Genomic DNA, 17,149 nt, shown 5'->3' with positions numbered 1-17,149 from the left:
TTGAAATGTATTCTGCTTAAATATATTTACTTGATTGATGTTATTTAATTTGTGTGGTTTTTATTTTTGGATTCACAAACTGAATAAATTGAAACATTGAATGCACAACTATTAAGATCGAAAAGATTTAATATCAACAATTCGTTCCACGACGGTTATCATGGTAATATATTTCAGTGGTCATACTTTGTACAGTGCTGTAGTCGTTATGGACACAATTATTATCATGCGTTTTTTTTCTTCAAAAATCAATGTTACACAGCACGATTTTGTTATTACTTTTTTGTGATTTCTTTGCTTTGTTGCTTATAAAAACATATGTTTATAAATCGTATGCTTATAAAACATATGTTTCACAGTAGATTATATTTTTTCCCGTATTCTTTAAATAAATGAATTTAACAAGCTTTGGCTATTGGTATTTTTAGTTTACTATTTTGAAATTCCTTGCTTTGTTGTTCCAAAATATATGTTTTAGATATGAATTATCTGTGAAGTCCTTATAAAAAATTAACTTGGTTATCGGTGTGATTTATTTATTATTTTGTAATTCCATACATGTTGGTATCAATTATATATTTTTAGAAATAAATAAGATGTTAAACAACCTATAGTTAGGTTCTAATGCATTTGGTCTCTTGTGGTGAGTTGTCTCATTGTCAATATCCTACATTGCCTTTATTTGAACATGATAGTGCTAGTGGTGTACTTTCGAAATTTTAAGCATTTTATGCTCCTAAAATTTGCACTTCCTTTAGTCCTTTTTTTTTTTTTTTTTTAAATATTACAGCATCACTGATGAGCATTAAACATTTTAGTTAGTTAACGTTAACAAACACAGTTAAAGATACTTCAACATATTTTTATATATTTATAAATGTTGATACCTATTATGCATCCTTCTGGTCGCCTTAAATTGTACATTTGTATATGTTAGCGGCAATGAATGAAACTAAGCATTTAACGTAAATTCTAGGCAATAAGCTCATGCCTAGAAATTAAGTTATTGCCTGAAATTTCCAGGCATTAAGATTTTTTCCTGAAATCTGATGATGACTGTACAACCTTTTTTGGAATGTTTGTTTATCTTTCAAATACATGTCGATTTGGTGAAATATTCCGCTTTATTTTTTTTTAAATATTTATTTTTCTTTCAAAAACTAGTGTAAACTGATTTAAAAGATCTTTAATCTTTTAGTGGAGTCTATTACTTAGAATGTTTATAAGTTTTGTTCACATAAGATTATTAATAAAATGATTTTATTGCGACTGTCAAACAATTGAAATGTATTGCTAACTATAAAATCAGGTTTTATCCACAATTTCCTACATAATTGTTTTACTGTATTGCCACAGAATTATCAAAACTATATTTGAATACCAATTGAACTCAATCATATACACAAATGTCTACGAGTATAGGGGCCAACATTGAATCTGAGATGTCTACACAAGATTACAAAATATCAGAAAATAAGTCGTTAACATGTCACAATATACCATACTATGCTTACTTAAGTTGTTAGTTTTCAGTTCCCAATTTTTTTTAAAACAATTTGAATTCATATAAAAAAAAAAGTGTCCATAGTACGCGCGTATCCTTATCGCACTATCATTTACTTTGTTCAGTGGACCGTGTAATTGGGATAAAAACTCTAATTTGGCATTAAAATTCGAAAGATCATATCATTGGGAACATGTGTACTGAGTTGCAAGTTGATTTGATTTCAACTTTTTCAAAAACTACCTTGACTTAAAATTTAAACTTAGCGGGACAGACGAACAGACGGACGAACGGACGCACATACCAGAAAAGATAATGCCCACAAATGGGCATAATAAACCACACTCAATCAACTAACACAGCTATACATAAATAACCTATTTTTGATATGAAAAAAACACTAAAAGAAAGTAGTTACTAAAAACATTAGATACAAAAATTCGTAAGGGTTCCGCGGAACCCAGTGTGTCGCCTACTTTGGTTGTTAGTTGCAGGCTCAACAAAAAAGAAGGATAAACATCAATGAAAACATTCCTCTTGATACTATGTTTTGATTGAAAATAAGAAGCTTCCGTTCAAGTTTGGTAAAAATCCAGGATAGTTTATGAATCTAATAAATGTTAAAAAAAACCTTTAACTGCAGATTGTATGTAATGTTAACTGGAAGAAAAACTGAGTCCATTTATAAGTAAACGATTGATAGACAGGTACAAAGTTTTAACAAAATGTCCTTTTAAATAGTAGCTTTTGCTTATAAACAAGCTTCTGTCTAAGTTTGGTACAAATACAAAATAGTATAAGAAAGTTATTAATATTTTAAAAACTTTAACCACAGAGTGAATGTGTTGTTTCCTGGCAGAAAATCTAAGTCCATTCAAAAGTAAAATACGGAAAATGTAGATTTTTATTTTTACAAAATTTACTTCTGGATACTATCTAATGAGCATACACAAGCTTCTGTCCAAGTTTGGTAGAAATCCAGTACAGTTTAAGAAAGTTATTGAAGTTTTAAGAAATGTCTACGCTGTCTATTATTATATGGAACGTAAAATTACACAACCTAAAAACGCCTTCCCAATATGTAAAAAGATTAATTAAGTTTCGTATTCTAAAAAATAACTAAATCTGTAAAATTGTCTCAGCTTTGAAAAGAGAAATCATGCATATCAAAGGTTAAGATTTTAAAACAGATGCCTCTATTTCTATTCTTTCTTTTCCAAATAGTTTGTTTGAAGTATCCCTAATCAAGATATTCCTGATAGAAACGCAAAACCTCAATATAAAATAAACTGGAAGATGCATTCTCCATAAGCAAGTGATGATCAAATACTTACATAGAAATGGAAGACTTTCAATGCGCAAATAAAGAAATTCAATATCTTGCCGTTATGTTAAAATTTTAAAATACTCTTACTATCAATAAGAAAAATAAAATAACAAGTGTATAAATACCAATAAAAGAATTAGCAACTTGGTAAACTAGATAACAATTTCTTGAATTTCCTGAGCCGTTGCAAACTTTTCCTAACCGATGAATTACTATTTCATTATCTATATGTGGTTAATTTACATTTAATAACAGTTCTTCGTTAGTGAAATTTAAACTGTGAAGCTAAACAAATTGTTTTGCTGTTCTCTGAGTTTGTTGTTGTGACGTTGCGTTTTTTTCAAGTCTAGACTCGACGAATATTGTATAAAAAGATTATTTTATACCTTCACTTGCTTCAATTATTTGAATAGTAAAAAAACATAAACCACACTTGAAAAGTAGTTTACACGTCCCCAATGCAGTTAGTGAAAGATACGTTGTGCGGTTATTTTTCAGCTTTTTGGGGATTCGGGCGTCACTGATGGGTCTTTTGTGGACGAAGCGCGCGTCTGACGTATATATACTGGGTTTGGTCCTGGTATCTATGATGAGTTTATTTATTCACATACTTAATATCTGCGTTAAATTTGTCAACGATAGAAAGGCAAAATAGATTATACAAATACTTACACTAAAACGAAAACGAAAACAATTCTGAAAAAAGCACGAATTCAACGTTCGCAAATTAACATAGGATTGAGAAAAAAAGATTGGTCGCATTTGATAAAAAAAAAACCAAGATGATAAATTTCGACAACAAAGTAGTCTAACTACTTTTATACACTTTTTATCTCTCTTATTTGGCATACAGAAAATAGGGTGCAGATTTAGCTATCTTAGTAACGAAAATTATTATACAACGTTCGGACATTACTAGCATGTTGGATAAGAGCATTTGATTTTCGCTTTAATGAGGTTGGCGAGTTGTGTTTATTTCCAAGACACTGGTTTGTTTGTGTTAATCATATAATAATGTTTATGAAATATGTTACATAATGCTTTTAAACAGGGATATGAATGATACTTTTGGCAAATTATGTTATTTCCATTGTACTTAATTCAACTGCCCAACGTCAAAATGTGTACGCATCAATATTCAGCAGCCATGGCAACACCAACATTTAAATCAATTTATTAACTAGGAAATCGTTTCATTTGGTTTTCCCTTGTAAATCGTTTCAAGCACGGGGACTATAAGTACTGTCTTCCGAAAGTTGGTGTGAAATGTAACCTTTCAAATATCTTATTTGAATATTAGGTTAGATACACTTAGACAGTTGCAATAGATACATTTTGTATTACTATTTATCGATTCTAAATACTAGTTTAAGATATAAAATATTTTTGAACGTCTTGATTGCATGCTAGTGATTGTGAAATGCAATACCCATTAAAGGTGTATCTGCTAGATGGAAAGGAAGATAATATGGTGAAAAAAATAAGGAAGGCCAATATTTTATTGTTTTTTCCTAACTTTCTACCTGAATATCAAACATATCACAACTTTTTCGGTGATTATTTCCGCTTCGTTATAATCGTAAAAGAAATTTTTGCGCTGACATACACTCGTTTCAAAATTTGTTTTATTCGATTAAACATTGTTCTTATTTGTTCAAAATTAAATGTTTCCCTAACTAATACATGTAATAGGAGAAAGTAGAAAATCGCCTTTCTACGAAATGAAAGTACACTAGAGGTATATAACCAGTTAAACGTTGTCGTAGACGACGTAAGTCACGGATGACGGAATATAATTCATATAACCTTGGTAGAAATTAACAGGAAGTAATTTATTGTTAGATAATGTTTTGAATTAATCAAAGGATATTCAGGTAGGGAGTAGTGAAATCATAAGACATAAATCATATTTAACGAAACAATTCAATAACTGTTACAGGTTATCAAAATGATTGTCGAATTTAAAAAGGAAGACCGAAGCCAAATGACAAAGTGGATTGGTGGTATGAAAAAGTACACACTTTTGTATAAGGCTTCTGGAGACGGGTGTACCTCAACAGCTTTTCATAATGCTTGTAACAATAAAGGCCCAACTGTTACGATCCTTTATAATCATGATAATTTCATATATGGAGGATACACTTCAGTCAGTTGGAGAAGTATTGGAAACTTTCAATCGGACACAAAATCTTTCCTCTTCAAACTTTATCAAAATGGCACATGGTCACCGGTAAAAATGCCAATAGCTAATTATCGAAATAGCATATATGACCATGCTGACTATGGACCAACATTCGGTGACCGAGATTTGCAAACCTTTTCTGGCAAGGTTAACTTTGATGGTACAATTTTCAACTTGAATGGAAAAACAAATTTTGGATCGTCCTACACAATGAATGACGAAAATTATAAGTCTATTGCTAATGGCAACCTGAGAGTAAAAGACATTGAAGTATATTTAGTTGAGGGTGAGTGACATTTATATTTGATAGCTATTATGGTTTTTATGTTAGCATTTATCATGACCTGAATCAATGTAAAAGGTAAACAAGCTAACAAACAAAAAACAAACAAACAAATTCATGAACGATTTAGGAAATGTTCTTTTAACAATGAGTATATTTTTCTCAAAATAACTTGAAAAGAAATGCAACTTTTGGGATGATAAAGTACCTTGACAAAGAGAAACGAAAGATACCGAGGTAACATTCAAAATCATAAGTCGAAAATAACTGACCACGCCATGGCAAAAAATGGACAAACAGACCAACAACAATAAACATAACACAACATAGAAAACTATGGACTGATCAACACGCACACCTCTAAAACCTTGGGCGAGCTCAAATGTTCCGGAAGGGTTAGCATGAGGTCTCACTCCGTAGTCGTCAAATTTGCTTTTCATAAGAAGTTGTTTATCGTATCATCTCCACCACGAATGCTAAAAAATGCAAAACAGACATTTTTCAATACTTAATTACCGATAAAGCCAATGAAGTTATAAACAGAATAGCAAGCACATCGTCAGAACAGCAAAGAAAAGTGCAATAAAAATATTCTTTTAGGGATAAAAAGAAAGAATAGCAGACAAAAAAATAAAGTCAACTCCTGATGGATTTAAATTTGATTTCATTGTTTTCCAATAATATTTGGAAATTCATTCAAATACCTTGAAATTCGGACTTGTTTTTGTCGTTATTATAATTTCTTTATTTGTTTTGATGATATTCATGGATGTCCTTAAAAGTATATATTATTCAGAAATATGTTTAGATTCCTGCTTTAAAATACAGAAGTATGCTTATAAAGCAAGTAAAATAGTCAATGTATCAAACGGGGTGATAATAATAATTGAACATGTAATAAATTGGTAAAGCTGTCATTGTACTTTTAGAGGAGCCATGGAGAAAGACACCTGAATGGAATGCAAAGGTTAGAACATAATGTGCATTATTTACATATCAAAATAACTTTGGAAGACAACAACTTAAAATTATAAAGATCTTTAACTCTAAAGAAGTGAATATTTGTATATGTGTGTACCATCATACAATAGCAGTACGTTATCAAATATGTTTTAATTGGTCTGGAATATGTTGCTAGTAACATTTAGTCTATATGAAGTAATAGGATTAAAATTTTGTTTTATGTTATGAAGTATTAATTTAAACCTCTTTACTAATGTCAAAAGATAAACACCTAAAGAACCAACTTATTGATCTATGTTCAAACAGAATTGATGGATTACTGTACAATAATATTGGTATATTCCATCATTTTTCATTAACAGATTTGAAAACACGTTATACTTTATTATTTTAATTTGCAAAATTGTAAAAGAGGATAAGGCATCTACAACCATGAGCTGCATGAAATGATAGAACACACGTGAGCTCATGAAAAAGAACAAAATTTCCTAGGCAAACGCTTATAATTTCAGTTCTATTGTTTTCTCAGTCAAAAGACAACCATTGACTGTGTCACTGCAGCTTAGAATGTTCTTCATCTACGGTATTTTTTTTTCTCACGTTTCAACACACTCGATTTGACATCTGGTGTTTTTAAATTACCACAGGGTTAGTGCCAGTGGACCCTCGGTCAATCACTGAGGATAGCATCGATACTGTAGCCAGACAGTGTTCAAATATTGGCATGATTATCTTAGGTTACGGTTCCCTCAAGTTCACCTCATAAAACTTGTCTTGTTCTGTTTTCGGTGTTGACATGAATATCAATTAATGGTCGTTTTTTTTTATAAATTTCCTGTTTCCAAAACTTTCAATTTTTCGAAAACTCAGGAAAAGATTATTTTAGTCATATTTGGCACAACTTTCTGGAATTTTGGGTTCTCAATGCTATTCAACTTTGTACTTGTTTGGCTCTATAACTATTTTGATCTGAGCGTCACTGATGAGCCTAATGTAGACGAAACGCGAGTCTGGCGTATTAAATCATAATCCTGGTACCTTTGATAACTATTTATTCAGTATTTACCAAATAAAAATAAAAGTGCAAACTATACCGTATAAGATAGTATGAACAACTGCACTCATCCGGCAAAACTGAAATCCCTGTGTGCTGACGATAGCTTAAACACATTTTTTTTACTTCGTCTTTTCATGTTTGCATAAGATCAGTTCTGTGAGATAAATTGGATATTTCTTTAATTTGTTTTTGTCATTGCAGCTGCTGGCTGAGCTAAAGGAAAAAATAGAAAAATATAGACCTTTGCCTGGTTTAAAAATTCCTCAAGCAAGGATTTTATTGGTGGGACAGGTAGGCTCAGGAAAGTCAAGTTTCTACAACACTATAAACTCAATATTCAGAGGATATATAACAAGTCAGGCTTGTAGTGGTAATGCCGAGCATAGCCTTACAACTGTGGTAAGTTTAAATGTTTAATTACTGAAGTACATGTTTTATTGTCGACTGTAATTAACGACTGCATATGTATAAAAGTGACCATGAGTATAATACGTTTTATGTGTACGATCTTACGAGGTGTAAAGGTTTTAAACAGATGCTGTTTTGTATGCCATAAAGAAACCATATCAGTTTCCTCTCCTTTATATTTGTATCGACGGTTTTGTATATTTTTAAATAAATTGATATCGCCTTATGAATAACATTCAAGTGGTTTCATCTGCTCGGACCATACCACAGTATATTCGAGCGACAAAGCAAAAGATACCTGCTTTTGGTTACCAAAAGACATTTATTTCTTACTAATTTTTGCCATATGTATATTGATGCACAATATAATTCAGCCTTTAAAAACTCAGCTGAACGCGGAAATATATCAGCAATGTATGGGAAACAATGTACCTAGAAATTTTTTAAGAATAAGTTCGAACTTTTATCGTAAAATGATTTACCATACTAATTGTTTTTTTTTCTTTACTATTAAAGATTAGGTCTTTTTATCTTTTATCGCACTTTTTTGTAGAGTAGTACGACAAACGCGCATTAATCTATATATTTCCAGTCGGCATTTAAATATATCCCTTTTATCGAGTCCATTGTTTTCCCTTATAGTATAGAATGTATCAAATAAGAAAAGGAATAAGAGGGAAGCCAATGAATTTCCGACTTCATGACACAAGAGGAATTGAAGCTGACCAAGGAGTAGATGCGAATGAAATTTGTTATTTGCTTGATGGAAACATACAAGATGGATACCAGGTAACAAAAAATCTAATCAACTGAAACCTTTTTTTTTTCACGCTGCTTATGTGAATTGTTTTATTTTCTTTCTATTTGCTTCCTAACATGATATTGGTTATAAAAAAAACTATATATTATAAATGATTTTCAGAATAATTGTTTGAGAAGTTTAAAAGTATAATGGAAAACGTAATACTAACTGCAGAATCTTGTGAAAATATATCTATGAGTATTTTTAAAAATTCAGTAAACGGAAAAAGAAAAATACCGAATTCATTGGAAAATTCAAAAATGAAAACTCTCTTATCAAATGGCAAAAATTAAAAGCTCAAACACACCTAACGAATGGATAACAACTGTCATATTCCTGACTTGGTACAGACATTTGAGATTGCTTCTAGTATTTGCATTCAAAAATGTCACTTATATGAACCTCTCAATAGTTATTTCCAAACACAAGCTTGAGAGACAAAAAGCCAACAAAATCTATTTAATTTTTGGATACCCGTTCTATATTTTAATTGCTGCATTTTTAATGATTAAAAGATGCAATCAGATTAACAGCATCAATTTTAAAAGATGCGAATTCTCTACAATACGACGCTCCTATGAAATCCTAAAGCGATGAACAAGAACCGATAATATTAAAAAGGCCATAAGTGTGGGCAAATATATGATAACGATTTGGATTTTTTATATTACAAAACTTCAAACTACATTGTACAACCTTTCCTTCCTAATTTGATGTCTATATTTCTATTTTCCTTGATATTGAACTTTTTTAATTGGTCATTTCATTTTCATTAGAATAAAACTTTGGACAATAAGTGATAACCTTATTCAGAAAAGCAATGCCTAATGATAGAAAAAATATAGTATTGGACGGGAAATTGAACATTATTTTTTGGATCTAAAATTCCTTCGCCACATTCCAAATGGAAAGATATAACTGAGTATTTTAAAATTTGTCGTATCTTTAGCTGATATCAGATCGACTCTATTTTGAAAGAAACCTAGAAACAAATCCAGTGAATTCAATCTCATATTATGATTATTTACATTCTGTTTTGTAGTTCAATCCATCGGTCCCAGTTTCAACGGACACACTAGGATTTGTAGATAGCGCACACGTCAGTGAAACAATTCATTGTGTGGTGCTTGTTTTAGATGGCACCACCGTTGACGTTATGGCAGAAAAGGTCGCCGAAAGGTTAAAAAAGTTACAGATGCGCATGAACCAACGAGGTATGACAGTAAAGAACTTTAATTGCTTTTATTATTTTATAAAATATTTCAACATTCATAAAAAAGATCACATTTGAATTATCATATATGAAAAACAACTTAAACTTATGGTTGAGTGGTTTGTTGTTTCGGTTTTAAAACACCACGCCAATGCATTCTACTAAATTTTTCTGAAAACGACAAAGTATGAAATGAATTTAGAAAAACTAAAATAATGATAATGGCCTTCTTTTTTTTTCTTTTTAGATTTTATAAACATAAAACTAGGCAGCATCTCAGACAATATCTTTTTTTTCGGAAACTCGATAGAAAATTTCCATACATAATAAAATAAACTTTGAAAAATACTTATATGACTTTTGCATCGGAAACACAAACATATGAAAGCATGTGCAATCATTCTGATTCAACGATTTCAGCAACTCTTTCTGATATACATTGTAGGTATTCCGCAAGTAGTTTTGCTTACAAAGATAGACAAAATTTGTGAGAGAACAGAGGAAGATTTATCAAATGTGTTTTACAGTCCTTTGGTCAAAGAAACAGTCGAAAGAGTTTCACAGATAATGGGATTGCCCAGGTCACATATCTTACCAGTAAAAAATTATGAATCAGAGATGGATCTTAATGATAATGTCAACATCCTGGCTTTAATGTCCCTGCAACAAATTCTACATTTTGCGGATGACTACATGTATAACCACCTTGATAAACATACAGAGGGCATTAGTTTTAGCTTTCAAAAATGCAATGGGATACTTCGTAATATTCTTATTATTATCATGTCAGCCGTTGTTTGTTTGTTGGCATTTTGGTTTAATAAGTGAAGATCTTAGTAGCATTTTTTTTGTAATGTTTTGTTTATTTTTTTAACAACTTTAGTTTGTTTTCAGCTTTCATTCTTATTAATATAAGACGAGTGCAACGTACGTGACTATCAAAATAGATGTATGCAAAATTTTGTGTTTAGTGAAATGTTTGAAAATTTTTATATATACAACCTTACAATTTGTTATTCAATCAATGGTGAAATATATGTGTAAAGTCGCAAGTGATATTTAGGCAAAGAACAATTAAAATGTTATTTTTGAACAGATTTTAGTATTTTTCGAAATATATGCGAGATCACTGGTTGTCTACATTATATCACAATGGAGATCGTCACTCATTCTGTGGTCCTCATACAAAACATATGAAATTTGACATCAAAATGTTAAAAAGAAACTTTTTGAACATTTCTTGATATTTAGACGCGCTTTCATCTACCCAAGACTCATCAATAGTGTCGAAATCAGTTGGCAGGCAAATTAAAAACAACCATATCAACGTTGACTTGTAACAAATCTTGGTAGAACTATCTCTGCCAAAACAACCATCGTTTTCGAATTATTCAAAGTAATAAAAAATTACAGAAAATTAACAAATCAATTTAATCCATGTCAGCACAGGAGTGTGGCTCCTGGAATTGGTTATGTCCTCGATGATACAATCTTGAACTATAAGTTGTGTTTGATCCATGAATTGGTTATAACACATGAATAGTCTTATTTATTCAGGTGCAAATATATAATTGTTCAGTATAGCATACCTATTTACCTCATAATGGTAAATTTTATTCATGCATCGTTGTATAATATTATGGAATTTGATGCGACTGTCATACAAGTGAGAGGTTTAGCGCTATAAAACCAGGTTTAATCCACCATTTTCTACATTTGAAAATGCCTGTATCAAGTCAGGAATATGACAGTTGTTGTCCATTTATTTGATGTGTTTCATCATATGATTTTGCCATTTGATTAGGGACTTTCTGTTTTGAATTTTGCTCGGAGTTCAATATTTTTGTGATTTTACTTTTTAGAATGACTGTGAATATCTCTAAAATTGTATATACAGGAAATGAACCAAAGAAAACTTTACCATGAACAATTAGTCAATTTTATTTATAATGATTATTCGACTCCATGCAGTCTGTAGCTCATTTTAGTACGTTCATCGGTCGGAGTTCGTTTACTTTACCGTTGTTTGTAAAACTGTATATAAATGTATTTCTTCTCCTCTTGCAATTTGTTTTTTTTTTAAATATGTTAAACCATCAGTGAGAATGTTTAGTCAAACTACATCAGGATGAACCCAGAATAGGTTTATACTGATTAAAGTCAACAAATTAGTCAAGGCTAAAATTGTTCTGTTGAATTTAATTTTGACCAAAACTATTTTCTTGTTTTTTTTTTAAATCTTTATTTAACATCGCTGGTCAAAGGGCGATATAAGATAGATAAACATCATTGATCGTTCGATATACGTATAGAAATGAACGTTCATCTGAAGAAGTTTAGGCACAATATGAAATTAGAATATAGTAAAGCCCTATAATGCGCAAGACTTCAACAACAAGCCAAATATTGCAACGACGACCAATTTATCTCTCATCAAGGCCAAGAACTGATGAATTGGAATCTTGAAAATACAAGAAGAAATCGTTCGATTCAAGATAGACGTCACTTAAGGGGGCTCCTGGGTATAAATCAATTTTTTTTTTCTAATATGGGATTTCGCTATATTTTTTTTATAAATGAACTTTATCATATACTTACAAGAAAAATGAAATAAAAAAATGGGGTCACCGTTCATTTAAGCTCACAATCTGCCTCCGGAAGAAGCGTACATTTTTGTTAATGTCCTTTTTTTCTGTTGAACTAAGAGGAGAAATAGAGGTAAATATCGAAATAAAAAAATTACAGAAATCGCTTAAATTTTACAATTATTTAGTTTATGTACAGCTTATATGAAAACAATAATAAAAAATATAGGCCACCGATGAGTTAAAAAAGATATTTCAAATTTCATGCCAAAAAATGGCATTTTTTGCACCAAAGGGAGATAATTTGGAGCTTTTTCAATGATATAAACATTTTAAAAGTCATCTGGGGCCAAACCGAATCGATTTTTTGGGTTGATTTTTTTAACATATAATAAAGTAATAACTAATAGTGTAATAAATAAAATTTGTAATGAAAAAATAAAGGTTCAATTTTTTGCTGAAATTTTTGTACCCACGAGCCACCTTAAGTGTAACGTTATATTGAGAATCATACAGGTTTATTACCAACAGATGAAGAAAGTGAAGTTTTGAAAAGCTTAAAGTAAAAAAGGTTAGTCATAATGGAATATGGAACAACAATGTCTGATGCAAGGGCTAATCTAAAATGTCAACCTGTCTTTATAGTCATTAAAAGCTGACCCATCATTGAAGTAAGTTGTAGAAAATCAACGAATCAATTTATTTCAATAAAGTAATTCTCCGTTGATAAATTTCGACATCGTTACGAAGCTATGGTTCACACTACGTCTAAAGGTTCAGGCAAAGTTGATCTTTGGTAGATTTAGCGATTCCTTGTTTGGTCTCTTTTAGTAATATAGATAGCTTCTACTGTATTCAAGTAGTTATGCGATCATTGGTATGGTGTTATTCGTTCTTTGTGGTTGTTTATGGTTTAGTATACAAAATCATTTTTTATCGTGAAATTGTAAGAGACTGCTGATAAAGGTCATGGTATTACAAGGCAAATATGGCAAGCATTTAAAATGCATTGGTCTACGAAAAGCCAGTACGTAAAGCTCGCGAAAAGATACTTAATTGTTGAAGATGTTTTTCAATTTCAATCCAGATTTCGCGGCTGATGTGCGTTACATATAAAAATGAGTATGGTAGGACAGAACAAAAACATTTATTATCATTCCCTAATATGAATTAAAGATATATACGGGCTGATTTGTATACAAAAAAAAAAAGAATTCTTTATTGTTGTATATATCTATATGACCTAGGAGGCAGAAATTTGATTATATTGAGGATTGAGCGTTGTTCGCATGTTTACTGAAAATATTTAGTTCTGTTCGGTTTCGTGATCATTTCTCATGTGAATGTCGACAATGAAACGGAATAAAGAGAGATGGTGGTAAAGAATTATGATAATTTGGCTTTCTTATTTGTCCATGTCCGGTAGATGACAGGGCAATTGTTTTATCTTTAGCCTACAGACAAATCTATCACTGAATGTGAAATAATTGCATTCCATTCCAATGTACATGTTAGCAGCAAAACTCAAATTCAGTTGTCAGGTTCTAAGAGCTGCGCGAAACCCAGATGTATATAAATACATATTTAAAACGTCTGAATATTAGTCCATTACAGTCCTCACAGCTGAACGAACGTGCTGGGTCAGCTCTCATTTACCCGCTATCTACGTTGAGGGTTTACTATAGATGGATCAACGACATACTATTTTCGATGACGGAAACCAATCCAACGCTGTACATATGTCAAACCGCGTAAATACTAGCGTCAGCATACACTCCAAAACCCATTATAGTTTGGGGAGGGTATACCGACTGACGTCCGAGGGCTGTATCCTTCGTAATGGATAATCGACCTTTGGTCCTGATATCGCTTACTGTCATCGTTACTACTAAGTCCGAGACTCGTCAACCAGTACTCCATCATCGTGGTTAGCGGACTGCCAAGCTGATCAAACCGGCCCTTAAAGCAGACGTTGTGAAGATAACATATCAAAATAGTCAACAAACCAAACCAAAACAACTCACAAAACCAAGATGTCGGCCTTCAAAAAGTTGCGTCTTCCACCTGTTCCTGACCGACTGCACAAAATATTTAAACGCTCCCTAAACGCCTTCGGGCACCGAGCCGACCGTGCAAGGGCTGTATAGCTAGTCAAGGTTGTTAAAAATTCCATTTGTTGTTGTGAATACTAGTCAAAGATCTTTCCAACGAGGGTGTTGGATCGTTATGAGTAACGATACATGTACACAATAAATAAATTATATAAAAGCCTTAAAAGGTGTATAAAACACCGATAACAAAAAAAAAAAAGAAACATTAAATGTAATTATCTATAACTATTTCGTATAACAAATATTATTATTATTATGACTCGAGGATTATGATGTTAAATGAATCATATCAATCTACTTTGATTAAACTATAACAATCTTGAAATTTATACAATAAAATAACTTAGACGCTTGTACATATTTTTTTTAAAACATGACTACAACATGATTGTACAGATGCTTATATCCCTTTTTGGTTTGTAAGAATTGACGTCAGTTTAACCGCCTAAAGTTGTTGTCGCTAAGTTAGCATATATATTATTTTGAAAAACGCAAACAATTACATTGATCTAAAAAATAAAAATGGAAATATTTGTACAAATGAAAATAGAAGTTTTTATAAATGGTTTTTTTCAGTTTTAAATTCAGATTATTTACGATAAATCTCAAGTCTCTTGTACATATAATTTTTTTTACAAGTAAACTTTCGAATCTTGACTGTAAATGAACACCAATACACAGACCTATTTTTTTTAAAAAGGTTACTCGTCATTGCACCGATGTTTTTTTTAAATTTTAATTGGTATGTTAATTTTCGAAATTTTTAAAAGCTTGAGAAATCGTTGCAATTTAAATGCTATTTTTAATAAACATACGAAAATCATAAATTATCAATTTTAACTGGTAGATGAATATAAAGTTTAGATAGAGAAAGAAGATATTGTAATTGATGCAAAATGTGGAGCAGGATCTGCTTTTCCTTCCGAAGCACCTAAGGTCACCCCCAGTTGGGGTTGGGGTTGCTTAGTCTTTAGTTTTCTATATTGTGTGTTCTATACTATAATTTGTCTGTTTTTCGAGTTGTTTTCCGCTTTCAGTGGCCATGGCGTTGTCAGTTTACTTTCGATCTATGAGTTTGGATGTCCGTCTGGTATCTTTCTCCCCTCTTTCATGTCAATATCAAGAATAAGTTGACAAATTTCACATTCTTTTGAATTGTAGATCCCTAGACGATTCGAGAACTGTTTTGGATAATTATTATTGTAGCAGAGTAAATGTAATCAAGCTTAGTAAAGTATTACAAACAACACATATTTAGGATTAAGTTAAAATATATTTAAAACTATAAAGGTTGTAAATTCCCTAGCAGTTCTTCCTGGTTAGCCTTTGTCTATTTTTTATTTATTTTTTTATTATAATCACTATTTATTGTAACATTCTTTTATTGTCATGTGCACACTTAATTTTGTATCCTTTATATATCATCGTTTCATTCTTTGCATGTACCAATGTGTAATATATATGCCTACAGTGGTTTTATAGAATAGAAATGTACGTCTTGTCTTGGCTTGTCTTGACGTTGCTAAGTATTAATTTGATTACATTAATTTTCATGTACTTACAGTTATTTTTTTCCAACTTGATTGATTAACATAATAATTAGTTTTACTTAAATTAAGGTGATTTAAAAGGTGTCATATTTCCAGTTCAAACAAATATAAATTATTTTGAAAGCCGGTTATGAAAAAATAATATGAAAGAAAAGACAAATAATAGACCAATAAAGGGTAGATTTTGCTTATTAATTGTTACCTTTTATATCTTAATTGTTATCGTAATAATTTTTATTTCAGGTAAAAATGTTCAAAATGATTTTTTGTTACCATTCTTAATCATCCATCCCCCCTCCTTTTTCGTGGGAAAACTTTGGTTGATTATATAGGGAATCACTGAAGCAAGCCTGACTGGAGCCCCTTTTTATGTCAGTCAGTGCCCTCCCCCCTTTTCGTGAGAAAACTTTGGTTGATTATATTCAATTCAATATTTTATTGGAAAGAGCACAATAGAGGCGTGATCCAAATACAGACAATTATAATATTAAACAACATATAAATGAAATAAAGATGCATATAATAAGCCAATTCTATGTATACCAACCAATACATTATAAAGTGATATTGATACCATAAACTTGTACATCAGTATTATTCTAGATTTTCTTAAATTTACTTAAAACACACAATATAAGATATATATATATGTATATTCACAAACTACTGTAAAAGATTATTATCTGGTGAAACGGTATGATGGTCTCTCAAATCAAGAGCTTCTTCAATATACATACAAATAGATTTTAGTTCTTTTTCAGACATAGGATTTAACATTTTGGTAAAATTTTCATCCAAATTATTTGAATTAATATCATTAATTTTATATTTAGATCTAATTTTGTTATATTGCGGACATTCAATCAAGAAATGTATCTCATTTTCAATTTTTCCTGTGCAAAATTTACAAAATCTCTCATTAGAGGGTATTTTTGGTTTTGCATACCTACCATTTTCTATTGGTAATGAGTGTGCACTTATTCTTAATTTAGTGAGTTTTTTCTAAGGTATTTAGGAATATTAAAGTTTAAATATTCTTGTTGTTTAAATTTAGTATAAATTTTACTAAAAACTGAAAGTTTACCACAGTTTCCATCTTTTATCTTAGATAGTTCAAATATAATTTTATTTTTATAGAAATCTTCTAGTTTCTGTTTGAAATTA

At 30.8% G+C, this 17,149-nt stretch overlaps 1 protein-coding gene across 2 annotated transcripts in view; it reads left to right on the top strand.

Annotated features, from left to right (window-relative positions):
* LOC143069227 (interferon-induced protein 44-like) overlaps nt 1–10,836 on the top strand; it is a 90,274-nt gene extending 79,438 nt beyond the window's left edge. The window contains exons 1-6 of one of the 2 annotated variants that reach the window (XM_076243757.1): nt 4,677–5,299; nt 6,226–6,263; nt 7,518–7,715; nt 8,367–8,513; nt 9,569–9,740; nt 10,185–10,836. In XM_076243757.1, the coding sequence (XP_076099872.1) occupies nt 4,780–5,299; nt 6,226–6,263; nt 7,518–7,715; nt 8,367–8,513; nt 9,569–9,740; nt 10,185–10,567 (1,458 nt within the window). In that variant the 5' untranslated portion in view covers nt 4,677–4,779 and the 3' untranslated portion in view covers nt 10,568–10,836. Of the gene's footprint in view, nt 1–4,676; nt 5,300–6,225; nt 6,264–7,517; nt 7,716–8,366; nt 8,514–9,568; nt 9,741–10,184 lie in introns of those variants that run through there. The other variant, XM_076243758.1, reaches the window with a different exon arrangement.
* The last annotated feature ends 6,313 nt before the right edge of the window (nt 10,837–17,149 follow it).

Source organism: Mytilus galloprovincialis, chromosome 3 (assembly GCF_965363235.1).
Source record: "Mytilus galloprovincialis chromosome 3, xbMytGall1.hap1.1, whole genome shotgun sequence".
In the NCBI taxonomy this organism is placed as follows: domain Eukaryota; kingdom Metazoa; phylum Mollusca; class Bivalvia; order Mytilida; family Mytilidae; genus Mytilus; species Mytilus galloprovincialis.
The sequence above is the reverse complement of the archived record's forward strand: the minus strand, read 5'-3'. Positions and strand labels throughout refer to the sequence as shown.